The sequence below is a fragment of the Macaca mulatta genome, chromosome 12 (assembly GCF_049350105.2).
Source record: "Macaca mulatta isolate MMU2019108-1 chromosome 12, T2T-MMU8v2.0, whole genome shotgun sequence".
NCBI lineage: Eukaryota > Metazoa > Chordata > Mammalia > Primates > Cercopithecidae > Macaca > Macaca mulatta.
In genome coordinates, this window is record NC_133417.1 from 17,428,541 (window position 1) to 17,442,204 (window position 13,664).

The window sequence follows — 13,664 nt, forward strand, 5'->3', positions numbered from 1 at the left end:
TCCTTTTTGATCCTCTACAGTCTGCTGGGTATCAGCTATGATTTATCATTGTGCTATCTATATTTCTCTGTCTCCATCCCTACCAAAAATGAGAAAAAGGCTGGGCACAGTGACCCACACCTGTAATCCCAACACCTTAGAAGGCCAAGGCAAGAGGATCACCTGAGGCCAGGAGTTCCAGAACAGCCTGGGCAGTCTCTACAAAATTATTATTTTTTAAATTAGCCAGGCATGGTGGTGCACACCTATAGTCCTACCTACCTGGGAGGCTGAGGTGGGCAGATCACTTCAGCCCAGGGGTTCAAGGCTACAGTGAGCTCTGATCATGCCACTGCACTCCAGCCTGGGCAGACACAGATAGCAAAACCCTGCTTCTTTTATTTAAAAATAAAATAAAATACAAAACATAACAAACATGTAGCATGATTTTTTTTTTTTTAATGGGAGAAGCCATATTTCTTGGAAGTAAATAACCATGTAAAATCTTTAATGTGCATACCAACTTGCTTCCCTTCTTTTGCTCTCCTGCCTGGTCCATGTAACACTTGATTTTAAGACTGAAAATTCTTCCTTCAAAATGTTATCAAACATGTTCTCCAGGAAATTGGTACAGTTAATTCTCCAATTATTTTGCAAAGTCTTACTGTACCAACCTAAAACCATTCAATATCAAAAGAAAGATTCCTTACTGCCTGGCTTAAAAATACATTACTTCTACTGTGGAAAGTCTTGCATACAAGAAACTACCCAAAATTGTCACTTTTTTAACCAGTAATATTGGCAGTGCTCCTGTCATGGGTAACTTTGCTATACATACTATTTTTATGACAGCAAAAAAAAAAAAGTGTTTCCCTAAGCCTTCATCAAGAAAGAATATATTACCACAAAAATCTTTGTTTAGTTATACAGTGAGATTTAATAACAAAGTTGTACCAACAGCAAAAAAAAAAAAAAAGAGAGATTATATACGTTTGATGGCATAACTGTCTTAAAGATTTAAAGAGAAAAACTCACAAATTTATACCATTATCCATCTTCCCTTAAGCTATAGGTTATTTATTTGCTAAAGAAGTGTTACTAAATTGGAGAATTCATAGTTGGGCTTCAGGGACATCTGAATTACTACATATAGATAAAATGTTATGCGTATGTGCATTTTTCTAGGGAAAGAGTCCACAGATTTCACAACTCTAAGTTTAAGATCATCACTGGACTATATAAAAGGATATTAAAGTAAGTTTAGATTTTAAAATAGACGATGGGGTAGTATTCTGCAGTCCACTAAAACAAAGATGACCATATATTCTGGTTTACCAGAATAATACTGGCGGCTTGTGCCTATCCCAATCCCTCATTCATTAAGTTCCCCTTTTACTCTCTAAAGTGGCCTAGTTGAAAAACTGACAAAAAACAAACAGAAAACACAGCCAGACGTGGTGGCTCACGCCTGTAATCCCAGAACTTTATGAGGCTGAGGAGGATCACTTGCATCCAGGAGTTCAAGACCAGTCTGGGCAATGTAGTGAGCCCCCATCTCTACAAAAAAATAAATAATTAGCCAGGTGTGGTGCATGCCTATAGTCCCTGCTACTCAGAAGGCTGAGATGGGAGGACTGCTTGAGCCTGGGAGGTCGAGGCTGCAGTGAGCTGTGATAGTGTCACTACACTCCACCCTGGGTGACAAAGTGAGACCCTGTCTCAAAATGGAAAGAAAAGAAAATCTGAATATGCCTATAACAAGTGAATGAGCCAATAATTAAAAACTTCCCACAAACAAAAGCCCAGAACCAAATGGTTTCAATGACGAATTCTACCAAATGTTGAAAGAATTAACACTAATCCTTCACAAGATTTTCCAAAAAAAACACAAGAGGAGGGATGGTTTTCCCACCTCGTTCTATAAGACCAGCGTTACCCTGACACCCAAACCAGGAAAAAAAAAAAAAATCACAAGAAAACTACAGACTAATATCCTTTATGAATATAGAACCAAAATAATCACCAAATACTGGCAAACCAAACCAAGCAACATATAAAAAGGATTATATGGTCAGGTGTGGTGGCTCGCGCCTGTAATCCCCACACTTTGGGAGGCTGAGGCAAAAGAATCGCTTGTATACAGGAATTCCAGACCAGACTGGACAACACGGCGAAATCCCATCTCTACTAAAAATACAAAAACTAGCAGGCACAGTGGCACATGCCTGTTGTCCCATCTCCTTGGGAGGCTGAGGTGGGAGAATCACTTGAACCAGGAGGCAATGTTGCAGTGAGCCAAGATCGCGCCACTGCACTCCAGCCTGGGCAACAGAGCAAGACTCCATCTCAAAAAAAAAAAAAAAAAAAAGATTATAAACCATGACTAAGTGGGATTTATCCCAAAAATCCAAGGTTGGTTCAACATTTAAAAAAAAAATTTTTTTTTTAATCAACATACCATACCATACAAACAAATTTTTTTTTAAAACCTCACATCATCCTTTCAATAGATGCAGAAAAAGCAATTGACAAAACCCAACAACCTTTCATAAATCTGCAAAAATCAGTTGGAGTTCTATATGCTAACAACGAACAATCCAAAAATGAAATTATGAAAACACTTCCACTTAAAATAGTATCAAAGGAATAAAATGCTTAGGAATAAATTTAACCAAGGAAGTGAGATTTCTATAAACTGAAACTATAAAACATTGTTTTAAAAAAGTAAAAATCTAATACATAGAAAGACATTCCATGTTCATGGGTCATAAGACTTTACTGTTAAAATGGCAATATTCCCTAAACTGATACATAGATTCAATGCAATCCCTACCAAAATTCCAACTGCCTCTTTTGCATAAATGGATAAGCTGACCCTAAGATTTATATGGAAATGCAAGGGACCCAGAATAACCAAAAGAACTGAAAAAAGAAGACACCTTGAGAACTCACACTTCCCAATTTTAAGACTTACTACAAAGTTACCATAATCGAGATACTGTGGTACTGGCATAAGGATCAACATAAAGATCAATGGAACAGGCCAGGTGCAGTGGCTCACGCCTAGCACTTTGGGAGGCTGAGGTGGGCCGATCACCTGAGGTCGGGAGTTCGAGACCACCCTGCCAACATGAACAAACCCGGTCTCTGCTAAAGGTGCAAAATTAGCTGGGTGTGGTGGCTCATGCCTATAGTCCCAGCTGGTTGGGAGGCTGAGGCAGGAGAATCGCTTGGACCTGGGAGGCAGAGGTCCCGGTGGGCCAAGGTCACGCCACTGCACCACTCTAGCCTGGGCAACAAAAGTGAAACTCCATCTCAAGAAAACAAACAAACAAAAAACATACATACATACACACACAAACACATATATGTGTTTGTGTGTGTGTATATATATCAGAAGAGAGAATCCAGAAATAAACCCACATATCCATAGCCTATAGTAAATAGATTTCCAACAAGTATGCAACAAGACCCTTCAATGGGGAAAGAATAGTCATTTTAACAAGTGGTGTTAGGATCACTGGATATTCACATGCTAAAGAATGAAGCTGGATCCCAACTTCATAGCATATACAAAAATTAACTCTAAATGAATCAGATGCCTGTTGTCCCAGCTACTTTGGAGGCTGAGGCAGGAGAATCACCTGAACCAGGAGGCGGAAGTTGCAGTGAGCCGAGATTGCGCCACTGCACTCCAGCCTGGTGACAGAGTAAGATTCTGTCTCAAAAAAAAAAAAAAAAAAAAAACTTTCAGAAGAAAACGTGTAAATCTTTGTGAGTTCAGAATAGGCAATCGTTTCAGAGATATAACACAAACAGCATTAGCAACCAAAGTAGGTAAACTGGATTTCATCACAATGTAAAACTTTTGTGCAAAGGACACTATCAAGAACGTGAAAAAAAAAAAAGTGAAAAGTGGGGGGAAAATTTGCAAATTTTTTCTGACAAGGGCTGAGTACCCAGAAAATATAAAGACCTCTTACAACTCGACAGCAAAAAGGTAAATAACCCACTAAAAATCAGGCAAAGGATTTGAATAGTCATTTCTCCAAAGAAGATACACAAATGGCAAATAACCACATGAAAAGATGCTCAACATCATTAGTCATTAGGGAAATGCAAATCAAAATCACAATGAGACATCATTTCATACCAACTAGGATGGCTAAATCAAAAAGAAGGGGAAATCACAGGTTGGCAAGTATACGGAGAAACAGGAATCCTCATACGTTGCTAGTAGGGAGTGTGGAATGGCGCCATCAGTGGAAAAGTTTGGCACAAGCAATCCTCCTACCGGAACCTACTGAGTTAGCTGGAACTACAGGCACACACCACCACACCCGGCCAATTTTTGTATGTTGTAGATATAGGGTTATGCCATGTTGCCCAGGCTGGTCTCGAACTCCTGGGCTCAAGCAATCTATCCACCTCAGCCTCCCAAAGTGTTGGGATTACAGACCACCATGCCCAGTCTTCAGAGCAGCATTATTCGTAACAGCCAAATAGTAGAAATACTCCAAATGTCCATCGATGGATGAGTAAATAAAACGTGATATATCCATAAAACAGAATATTATTCAGCAATAAAAAGGAATCAAGTACTAAGATATGCTACAACATGGATGAACCGTGAAAACATTATGCTAAGTACATTTCCAGATTCCAAAGGCCACCTATTACATGATTCCATTCAAATGAAATTTTCAAACTAGGCAAATCCACAGACAGTGTTTGCCAGAGGCTGTGGAGAGGGGTAAATGGGGAATAACTGGTAATGTGTAAGAGGGTTTCTTTAGGGGTGATTATTATGTTCTGGAATTAGTGATGATGGCTGTACAATTCCAAATATACTGAAAACTCTGAACTGTGCAATGTAAAATGGTGAACTTTATGGTATGTAAATTATATCTCATTTTTTTTTAAAGTGGCCTACTTTACAGAAAAAATGACATCGTCATGCTAACTAAAACCAACTCCTTTTACTTAAGCATGCCTTCTCTCTTCTCTTTAAGCCTCCTACTCCAAACCAAATCTCTGAGGTAATAACTCTTCAATACTATTGTCAAAGGAGTACTTTATGTACCACTGTGTATTTGTAAGTTGACAAGTTTCACAATCCCTTCCTTTTTCCAAATAATTCAGTCCATCCAAGATCAAAGAAATAGCAAAAAATAAAAATAAAAAATAGTAACTCAGTCTACAAATAATTAGGTTGTCTGAGCAAGACCAGCATCTACACAGCAAGAGGCTAGAGACTGCTTCCATACATGCTGAGTGATCAATAGAGTAAACCTAGTTGTGATAATCATAGCCTGGTTTCTGCAGAAGTGAACTACAGATGCGGAAAGAGAAACAAAACTACAAGCCCTATAGTGTTACACTGGAATTTCAATTATTTATGGGTGTTGAAGTCATGGTATTCATGGTATTCTTGAGAGATAGAGAGACAGAGAGAGACAGACAGAGAGAGACAGAGATGGAGAAATAAACATAAACACATACTCCCTAAATCTGGCCACAAGACTCATTGGAGAATTGGCTAATTAAAGGGCTGGAGTAGGGCACTGCAAGATGAACATGGCATACCTTCATAAGCCAGAAAGTAAGGTAGAGCTCAAAGAATGAAGGGGTCATGTTAAATGAACACAGACGCCATCCTGAAGCAGCTCCCATTGACCATACTTGGGAAAATTTGAGCAACAAAATAAATGACAGTAACCGATATAAATCCACTGAACAAAACAGGGATCTATTAGTTCATAAATAAATAGAAAGTTTGATGAGGAACAGTCTCAATGTAACTGCCCACAAAACAGCTAATGATAAAGGGAAAAAAGAGTCACTTCATAGTGATGAGGCCTGGCAGACACCATCTTAAGGGATCAAATTTAGTATCACTAGTAATGGGACCACATCAAATTACATGACACCCAATAGGACAGAATGAAACACAAGATCACTTCGGTTATTTTCCTGCCAAAGGTACCAAGATTAATCTACTTTATGAGGGAACATGAGACAAACCCAAATTGAGGGACAGTATACAAAATAACTGTCTTGTATCTTCAAGAGCTTCAAAGTCATGAAAGCCAAGGCAAGACTGAGGAAACCACAGTATTCCAGGTTGAAGGCAACTAAAGAAACATGAAAACTAAATGCAAAGCATGACCAGGCGCAGTGGCTCGCACCTGTAGTCCCAGCACTTTGGGAGGCCGAGGAGGCAGATCACAAGGTCAGGAGTTCAAGACCATCCTGGCCAATGTGGTGAAACCCTGTCTCTACTAAAAATACAACAATTAGCTGGGCATAGTGGCACGCGCCTGTAGTCCTAGCTACTCGGGAGGCTGAGACAGAAGAATCGCTTGAACCCAGGAGGTGGAGGTTGCAGTGAGCTGAAACCACGCCACGGCACTCCAGCCTGGGCAACAGCATTCTCAGTCTCAAAAAAAAAAAAAAAAAATGCAAAGCATGATTCTGCTGGATCTTTTGGGTATAAAGAACATACTAGAAACAATTAGCATTATCTGAATACAGCCTAAGGAGATAAGATGGTGGTACTATCATAGTGTTAATTTCCTGGTTTTGATGGCTGTATTGAGTTATGAAGTGTGCTTGCTTACAGGAAACATACACTGAAGAATTCAGGTGTGATGGGACATCTTAACTATAACTCTCTCTCACATGGTCCCAGAAAAATGGTTATTTATACCATCCTTGCAACTTTCTGTAAACGTGAGATTGTTTCAACTATGAAATTAAATAGGTGTACATGAATATAGAATAACCCAGTCTAATAAAAAGTAAACAATTTAAAAAATAGAGCTCAGATTATATGTCTGTATAAGAAAAGTGAACTTTGGCTTCATCAATTTACTAATTTTGGTTATCTCCATGATGACTCCATAATTCTATAGTCATAGACGTTTCAGACTGATCTTTAGTGATCAATAAACTAAAATTTGGCACATTAATTTGATATATATGGACATGCCATATGCTGAATGTGAAATTATAGCATGTAATTCCTTGGTCGCTTTTTACGCTGCCCCTCACCCCACTTTGGTTTCATTTCATTCTGAGGTTGAATATGGCCACACAACAAGGTGATTCTTTGTTTGCTTATGTCATGAGACTATCACGGAATCAACTGAGTGAGAACTTGAAAAGTTTAGCTTATCCGGAGTTCATTTTTAATATCTTTAGTCTACTAACTGTTCTTCCAGCTCAACTCAAGAGTGTTTCAGTGAGGCAAAAATAAAATGAAATAAAAGTAAGCCTGTAAGTTTAATTTTAATGCCTAGATTTCTGGTTACTGGAAGGAATAAACTAGAACTAAAGAGTAGGGATTAAATATCCTAATTCTGGCTTTACCAAAAATTTATTATCATGACAAGAAAGACACTATATGTGTATCAAACGAGAGAAAAAACATCAATATGGAATTCAGTAATTGCTGATATTAGCAAAGAGCTAATAATACAACTTAGTAATGACTGCATATTTCTTTCCACAATTACTTAAATATTAAGTACCTCAAACCTAACTTTGGCACACTTTTGCTTTCTTTTCCCTTATACTGCCTCAAAAAACAGGAAGTCATAGATTGCTATCCTTAATATCATCTATTTATTCACCTGATTGTACAGCTTTACGATTATTCTAGAAGTGAAAGCTGAATGATATTAAAATTAACAGGCAACCAAGATGTTATCAAACTAAATAGAAGTCCAGAATTAAATTCAACAAATGTTTTGTGTGCCTACTACCTGCTGGACTCATTCTCTACCATTAGTGAATTTAGTCTAATAAAAGAGAATTAAGAACATTAGAAAGAAAAATAAAAGAAACACCTCCCACAATAACATCACCGAGAGATCAGAAACTGAAACTGTGAAAAATAGCTTCACAACTTTTTCATGTATATGCATGTCCATATATCTTTTTTTTTTTTTTTTAAGAGACAGGGTCTTGCTCTGTTACCCAGACTAGAGTGCAGTGGCATGACCATAGCTCACTGCAACCTTGAACTCCTGGGTTCATGAGATCCTCCCACCTCCCAAGTAGTCAGGACTATAGGCATGCACCACCATGCCTAATTTGTTTATTTTTGTAGAGACAGGGTCTTGCAATATTGCCCAGGCTGGTCTCAAACTCATGGCCTCAAGTGATCCTCCCTCCTCAGCCTCCCAAAGTGCTGGGATTATAGGCATGAGCCACTGCTCCTAGCTCAGACATTTTTTTAAATAGAAAAATTCAATTATACTGCTTTATAATCCTTTATGACTACTTCTACCACTCCATTTCAATTAGTATATTAATACTTAAAAATCACAATTTTGTTTTGTTTTAGAAATAGGGTCTCACACTTTGTCACCCAGGTTGGGAGTGCAGTGTTGCAATCACAACTCACTGCAGCCTCCAACTACAAGTTCCTAGGCTCAAGGGATCCTTCAGCCTCAGTCACCCAGCCAGCTGGAACTATAGGCGTGCACTGCTACACCTGGCTAATTTTTTTTTTAAATAAAAAATCACCTTTTTGTTTTTGTGTTTTTTTGAGACAGGGTCTCGCTCTGTCACCCAAGCTGGAGTGCAGTGGCGCAATCTTGGCTCACTGCAACCTCTGCCTTCCAGGTTCAAGCAATTCTCCCACCTTAGTCTCCCGAGTAGCTGGGACTACAGGGGCACACCACTACACTGGCTAATTTTTGTATTTTTAGTAGAGAGAGGGTTTTGCCATGTTGGCCAGGCTGGTCTCGAACTCCTGACCTCAAGTAATCCTCCTGCCTCAGTCTCCCAAAGAGCTGGGATTACAGATGTGAGCCAACACGCATGGCCAAAAATCGCCATTTTTTAATAAGCTGCATAGTATTAATTGCAAAGATATGCCAAAATTTGCCTAACTGATGCCCTGCTGCCAAATGCTCATGGTTACTTAATTTGGAGGCATGATGGGGAGGGTTGTCAGGAAAAAATGACAGCTAAAATTATTAACTGCTGTAAACTTAGCCCAGATGCTTTATAAAACCAGCTAGGAGTTTCTCTCTAAACACACACACACACAACTTCTAGAAAAAAAGGCTTAATGCCATGACATCCTTATCATCTCTGGTCTCTTCCTCTGCCTCCTACTGTTCGGGCCTTAATATTACTTTTATCCTAAAGTATTTGTAATAACTTTTCCTGACTTCAATCTCTGTCCATTCCAAATCCTACATATCTCTACATCAAACTTCCTGAAGGAAAACATAACCTCCCTGTTTGAAGACTACCTAATCCCAATTATTTGAAAGTAAATACTGCTAATTTATTATTTAATACTTTGGGCATTCAGTTTGAATGATACAATCACTAAACCACCTTCCAATGTTTTTATCCGCTACTTTCTTTCAAACATTCTCCAGTAAAATCCTAATATAGTAACCAATTATTTGAATAGCCTCCAACTTTCTACTCTATTATGTATGCTGTTCTCTCATCAGAAATGCACGTCGAAGTACCACTATTTATAGATACAGAATCACAGATCTGAAAGGGAACTTAGAGATATCCTAGTGTATGCACCTTGATTTGCAAATTAAAAACTACTATCATTTGCCCAAGAGCCCACAAAACTCCCATCTAGCATTCTTTCCATTACACAATGTTTCTCAAATTCTTGTGTGCCCAACAATCAAGTCAACAGTTCTTAAAAACAAAGATTCCAGAGCCCCATCCTCAAAAATTTTGTTCTTATAATTTAGGTTAGGAAATTAGGACCAGAACTCACATTTTTTCAAACAAGTCCTTCAGGTGATGCTAAAGCAAGGGGGTGGGGGAGGGAGCGGTGTCAAAGCTTTGTATCACAGGAAATAACACATCAAGAATATGAAGCCTAATAGCAATTAGTATATCATCTGAAATTTCCCGTTTCTTCCCCTTATGCTAAAACTTCCAAAAAACAGTTACTCACTGCTACTTGTGCTGAATCCATAAATCTCAGACCAAAATAGTCGCTTTCAATAAGGTCCAGGTGGTACATAATCTGATCAAACAGCTCTTGTCCTTTGGCTTTTTTCTGAAATGGCAAGAAAATAGGTAAATCAATAAGTGGCTTATAAGATCAACAAGGCTGAACAAAAGAAGGTTTTAGTTACACAAGATCTCTTGAAGAAAGGAGAACTTGCAATACCAAAAGTATTGGCATGTGGCAGATAATGGATAAGACATTATAGTTTTCTAATAGATCACTTAAGGCCAAAAACAAATTTGTGATCTATATGTTTTCCTAGAGGGTGTTACTTCCAATCAACTGACAAAAATTATCTATTTTGAGGTACAAATATTTGTGTGTAAGGATAAATTCTTGTGTTGTCATCAATTTTTAGAGTCCCTACTTTAAAAGGGCCATAATGTCATTGGAAAAAGAAAACACAAAAAACGTAAGAGTACTTTAGTACAAAATATGTGAAACTACATACTTGCAAACAGATTTTAGAGAAGAGACAGAAACTAGAATAATCAATGAAGGCTTGATGGAGAAGAATCAGTCAAACTGGAAGAGAATGTAAGGTAAGAAATAATAAAACTGGGAGGTAGGAGGGAATATGAGATCATAAGAAAACTACTGTGATGACGCAGAAGACACCAAATAGTAGGGTAATAAATAGCAAAGAAACTTTGTATGGAAAAAGCAGTTCTCAAAGTGTGGTCTCAAGATCACCGAGGGTTTCCAAGACCCTTTCAAAAGATTCATGAGGTCCTAGGTTTCTCATATACCTGAAAAAAACATCACATTGCAACACACTGAACATAGAAGCAGGTAAGAGAATCCAAGTACCTTCTATTAAATCAGACGTTAAATAGATTTGCAAAGTGCTTAAAACAATGCCACTCTTCTAAGCTCTTTGTTGTTTTGGGAAATAGTTATTTTTATAATATGTTTTATATTATGTTAACATAAAAGGGGTATGTTGTTCCTATATTAATAGACATTAATCAATTGCTGATTAATCAGCTAATCAATATTTAAAATGTTTTCAGTTTTAATTTCTAATACTGTAACTATTGGTAGATATAATCCACATAAGCAAAAGTACTGTTGGGATCCTCAATTTTCATAATTGCTCATCCATGCCTCTCCCATCTGTAGAACTCTAAACTGTGATTTACAGTATTTCCTATTAAAAATGAACATATACTTGGTTTATCATATCAATCTCTGCCTTTTAACAAATTTATTATTTCAACTTGTCCTTTGCTTTTTCTTTTAGATAAGTAAATCTGTCATCTATACTTCCCTTTATCAAGACAAAAATTTGACCATGCCCTCATGTCCTCTCATCTCCCCTCCACCCAATTCCCATCAAGTTTTATGGACATACTTTTGTGTTTTTTTTTATTTATTCTTAGCTAACTTTTTAAAGACAACAACTTCTACTAGGATATTTCAAAAATGTACATGTCTTACATGTGTACATTACAAGTCTTGTAGCATCTGCTAGATTTGCAAATACTCATTTGAGTTCTTTCTCCAAAAATGTTTCTAAAAATGTTCCCATATTTGAGAATATTTTAATCATGCCCTCACTCGAATGACAGTTGGATGGGTAGAAACATCAAGGTTCATAGTTTCTTTCAATACTTTCTCCAATACTTAAAAAAAATATTATTCCATTATCTTCTTGCAGTCAACACTGCTATTGGTAAGTATGATGTCAATCTCAATTTTGTTCCTTCATAATGTTACTTGTTCACTTTTAGACTCTTCAATGTCACTGTACTGTGTACAAGTGTGTTTTTTTCTTAATTATACTGTATTCTATACGAACCCCTTCAACCTGAGATCTTTCATCTTTCTTTAATTCTAGACATCAACCTCTATTGTTTTCTCAAATATTTCTTCTTTATCATTTTAAGCTTCCTACCTCAGTGCTGGCATCTTTTTTTTTTTTTAGTATACATTACTTATCCATTTAACTATATATTTATATAACACATAACACAGACAGAAGTTCAGAAAGCTTTAGTAATATAACAAAATTACATTTAAAACAATGACAAAGCTAGAATTTGAATTTTGCTCTATCTTCCAAGTTCAAATTCACTGAGGAATACATACCTCATCTAGATTTCACCTGGAATGTCACCTGAGATCAGTTAAGTCAGACACCCCACTTCTTAAACAACTTCTTCTAGCTTATTCACAAAATTACTTTTCTTTTTTTGAGACGGAGTTTCCCTCTTGTTGCCCAGGCTGGAGTGCAATGGCGTGATCTCAGCTCACTGCAACCTCCGCTTCCCGGGTTCAAGCGATTCTCCTGCCTCAGCCTCCCGAGTAGCTGGGATTATAAGCATGTGCCACCACGCCCGGCTAATTTTGTATTTTTAGTAGAGACGTGATTTCTCCATGTTGGTCAGGCTGGTCTCGAACTCCTGACCTCAGGTCATCCGCCCAACTCGGCCTCCCAAAGTGCTGGGATTACAGGTATAAGCCACCGCGCCTGGCCACAAAATGACTTTTAATGCCTAAGTTCTCCAGCCACACGGGGAATTTCCAGTACACTGACCCAACTTCACAGACATCAGCCTCACTTCTACTTTTTTTAAAGTATAACACAATTTGCCATTTTAACTACTTTTAAGTATAAAATTCAGTGCCATTAAAAATATTCACCATGTTGTACAGCTGTCACCACTATCCATTTCCAGAACTTGTCACTATCCCAATCAGAAACACACTATATCCATTAAAAAAACCATTCCCCACTTGCCCTCACCATTACCCCTAGTAACCTCTCTCCCATTAATACTTTCAATCGCTACGAATTTGCCTATCCCATGTATCTCACATAAGCAGAATCATAACAGTATTTGTTCTCTTGTTTATGGCTTATTTCACTCACCCTCTCTCTTACTTTCTGTCTCTATGCATCTACCTATTCCATGTATCTCGCATAAGTAGAATCATAACAATATTTGTCCTCTTGTTTCTGGCTTGTTTCACCCATAGTATTTTCAAGGTTCATCCGTGTTGCAAAATATATCAAAATTTCATTCCTTTTTAAAGCTGAAAAATATTCCATTGCAAGTAAATACCATTTTGTTTACTTCTTCAAGTGTTGATGTACATTTGGGATTTTCCCACCTTTTCAGTTTGCAATAATGCTGCCATGAACACTGGTGTGTAAGTATCTGTTTGAGTCTCTGTTTTCAACTCTTCCTGGTATACACCTAGGTGTAAAATTGCTGGGTCATATGCTAATTCTATATCTAACTATTTATATATATATATATATATATATATATATATATATATATATATATATTTTTTTTTTTTTTTTTTTTTTTCCTGAGATACAGTCTCACTCTGTCACCTAGGCTGGAGTGCAAAGGTGTGATCAAGGCTCACTGCAATCTCCACCCCCAGGGTTCAAGCGATTCTCATGCCTCAGCCTTCCAAGCAGCTGGGACTAAGGTGCACAACCATGCCAGGCTAATTTTTGTATTTTTAGTAGAAATAGGGTTTTGCCATGTTGGCCCGGCTGGGCTCGAACTCTTGGCCTCAAGCATCCCAAAGTGCTGGGATTACAGGCGTGAGCCACTGCACCCAGCCATGTTTAACTTTTTGAGAAACTGTCAAGCTGTTTCCTGCAGCAGCAACACTATTTTACATTCCCTCTAAAAGAGTATAACAATTCCAGTTTCTC

General features: G+C 37.7%; 1 protein-coding gene across 3 annotated transcripts in view; it reads right to left on the reverse strand.

Annotated features, from left to right (window-relative positions):
- EPB41L5 (erythrocyte membrane protein band 4.1 like 5) overlaps positions 1-13,664 on the reverse strand; it is a 166,574-nt gene that overhangs the window by 127,147 nt on the left and 25,763 nt on the right. For all 3 annotated transcript variants that reach the window (XM_015109912.3, XM_015109911.3, XM_015109917.3), the window contains exon 3: positions 9,929-10,033. In XM_015109912.3, the coding sequence (XP_014965398.2) occupies positions 9,929-10,033 (105 nt within the window). The remainder of the gene's footprint in view (positions 1-9,928; positions 10,034-13,664) is intronic.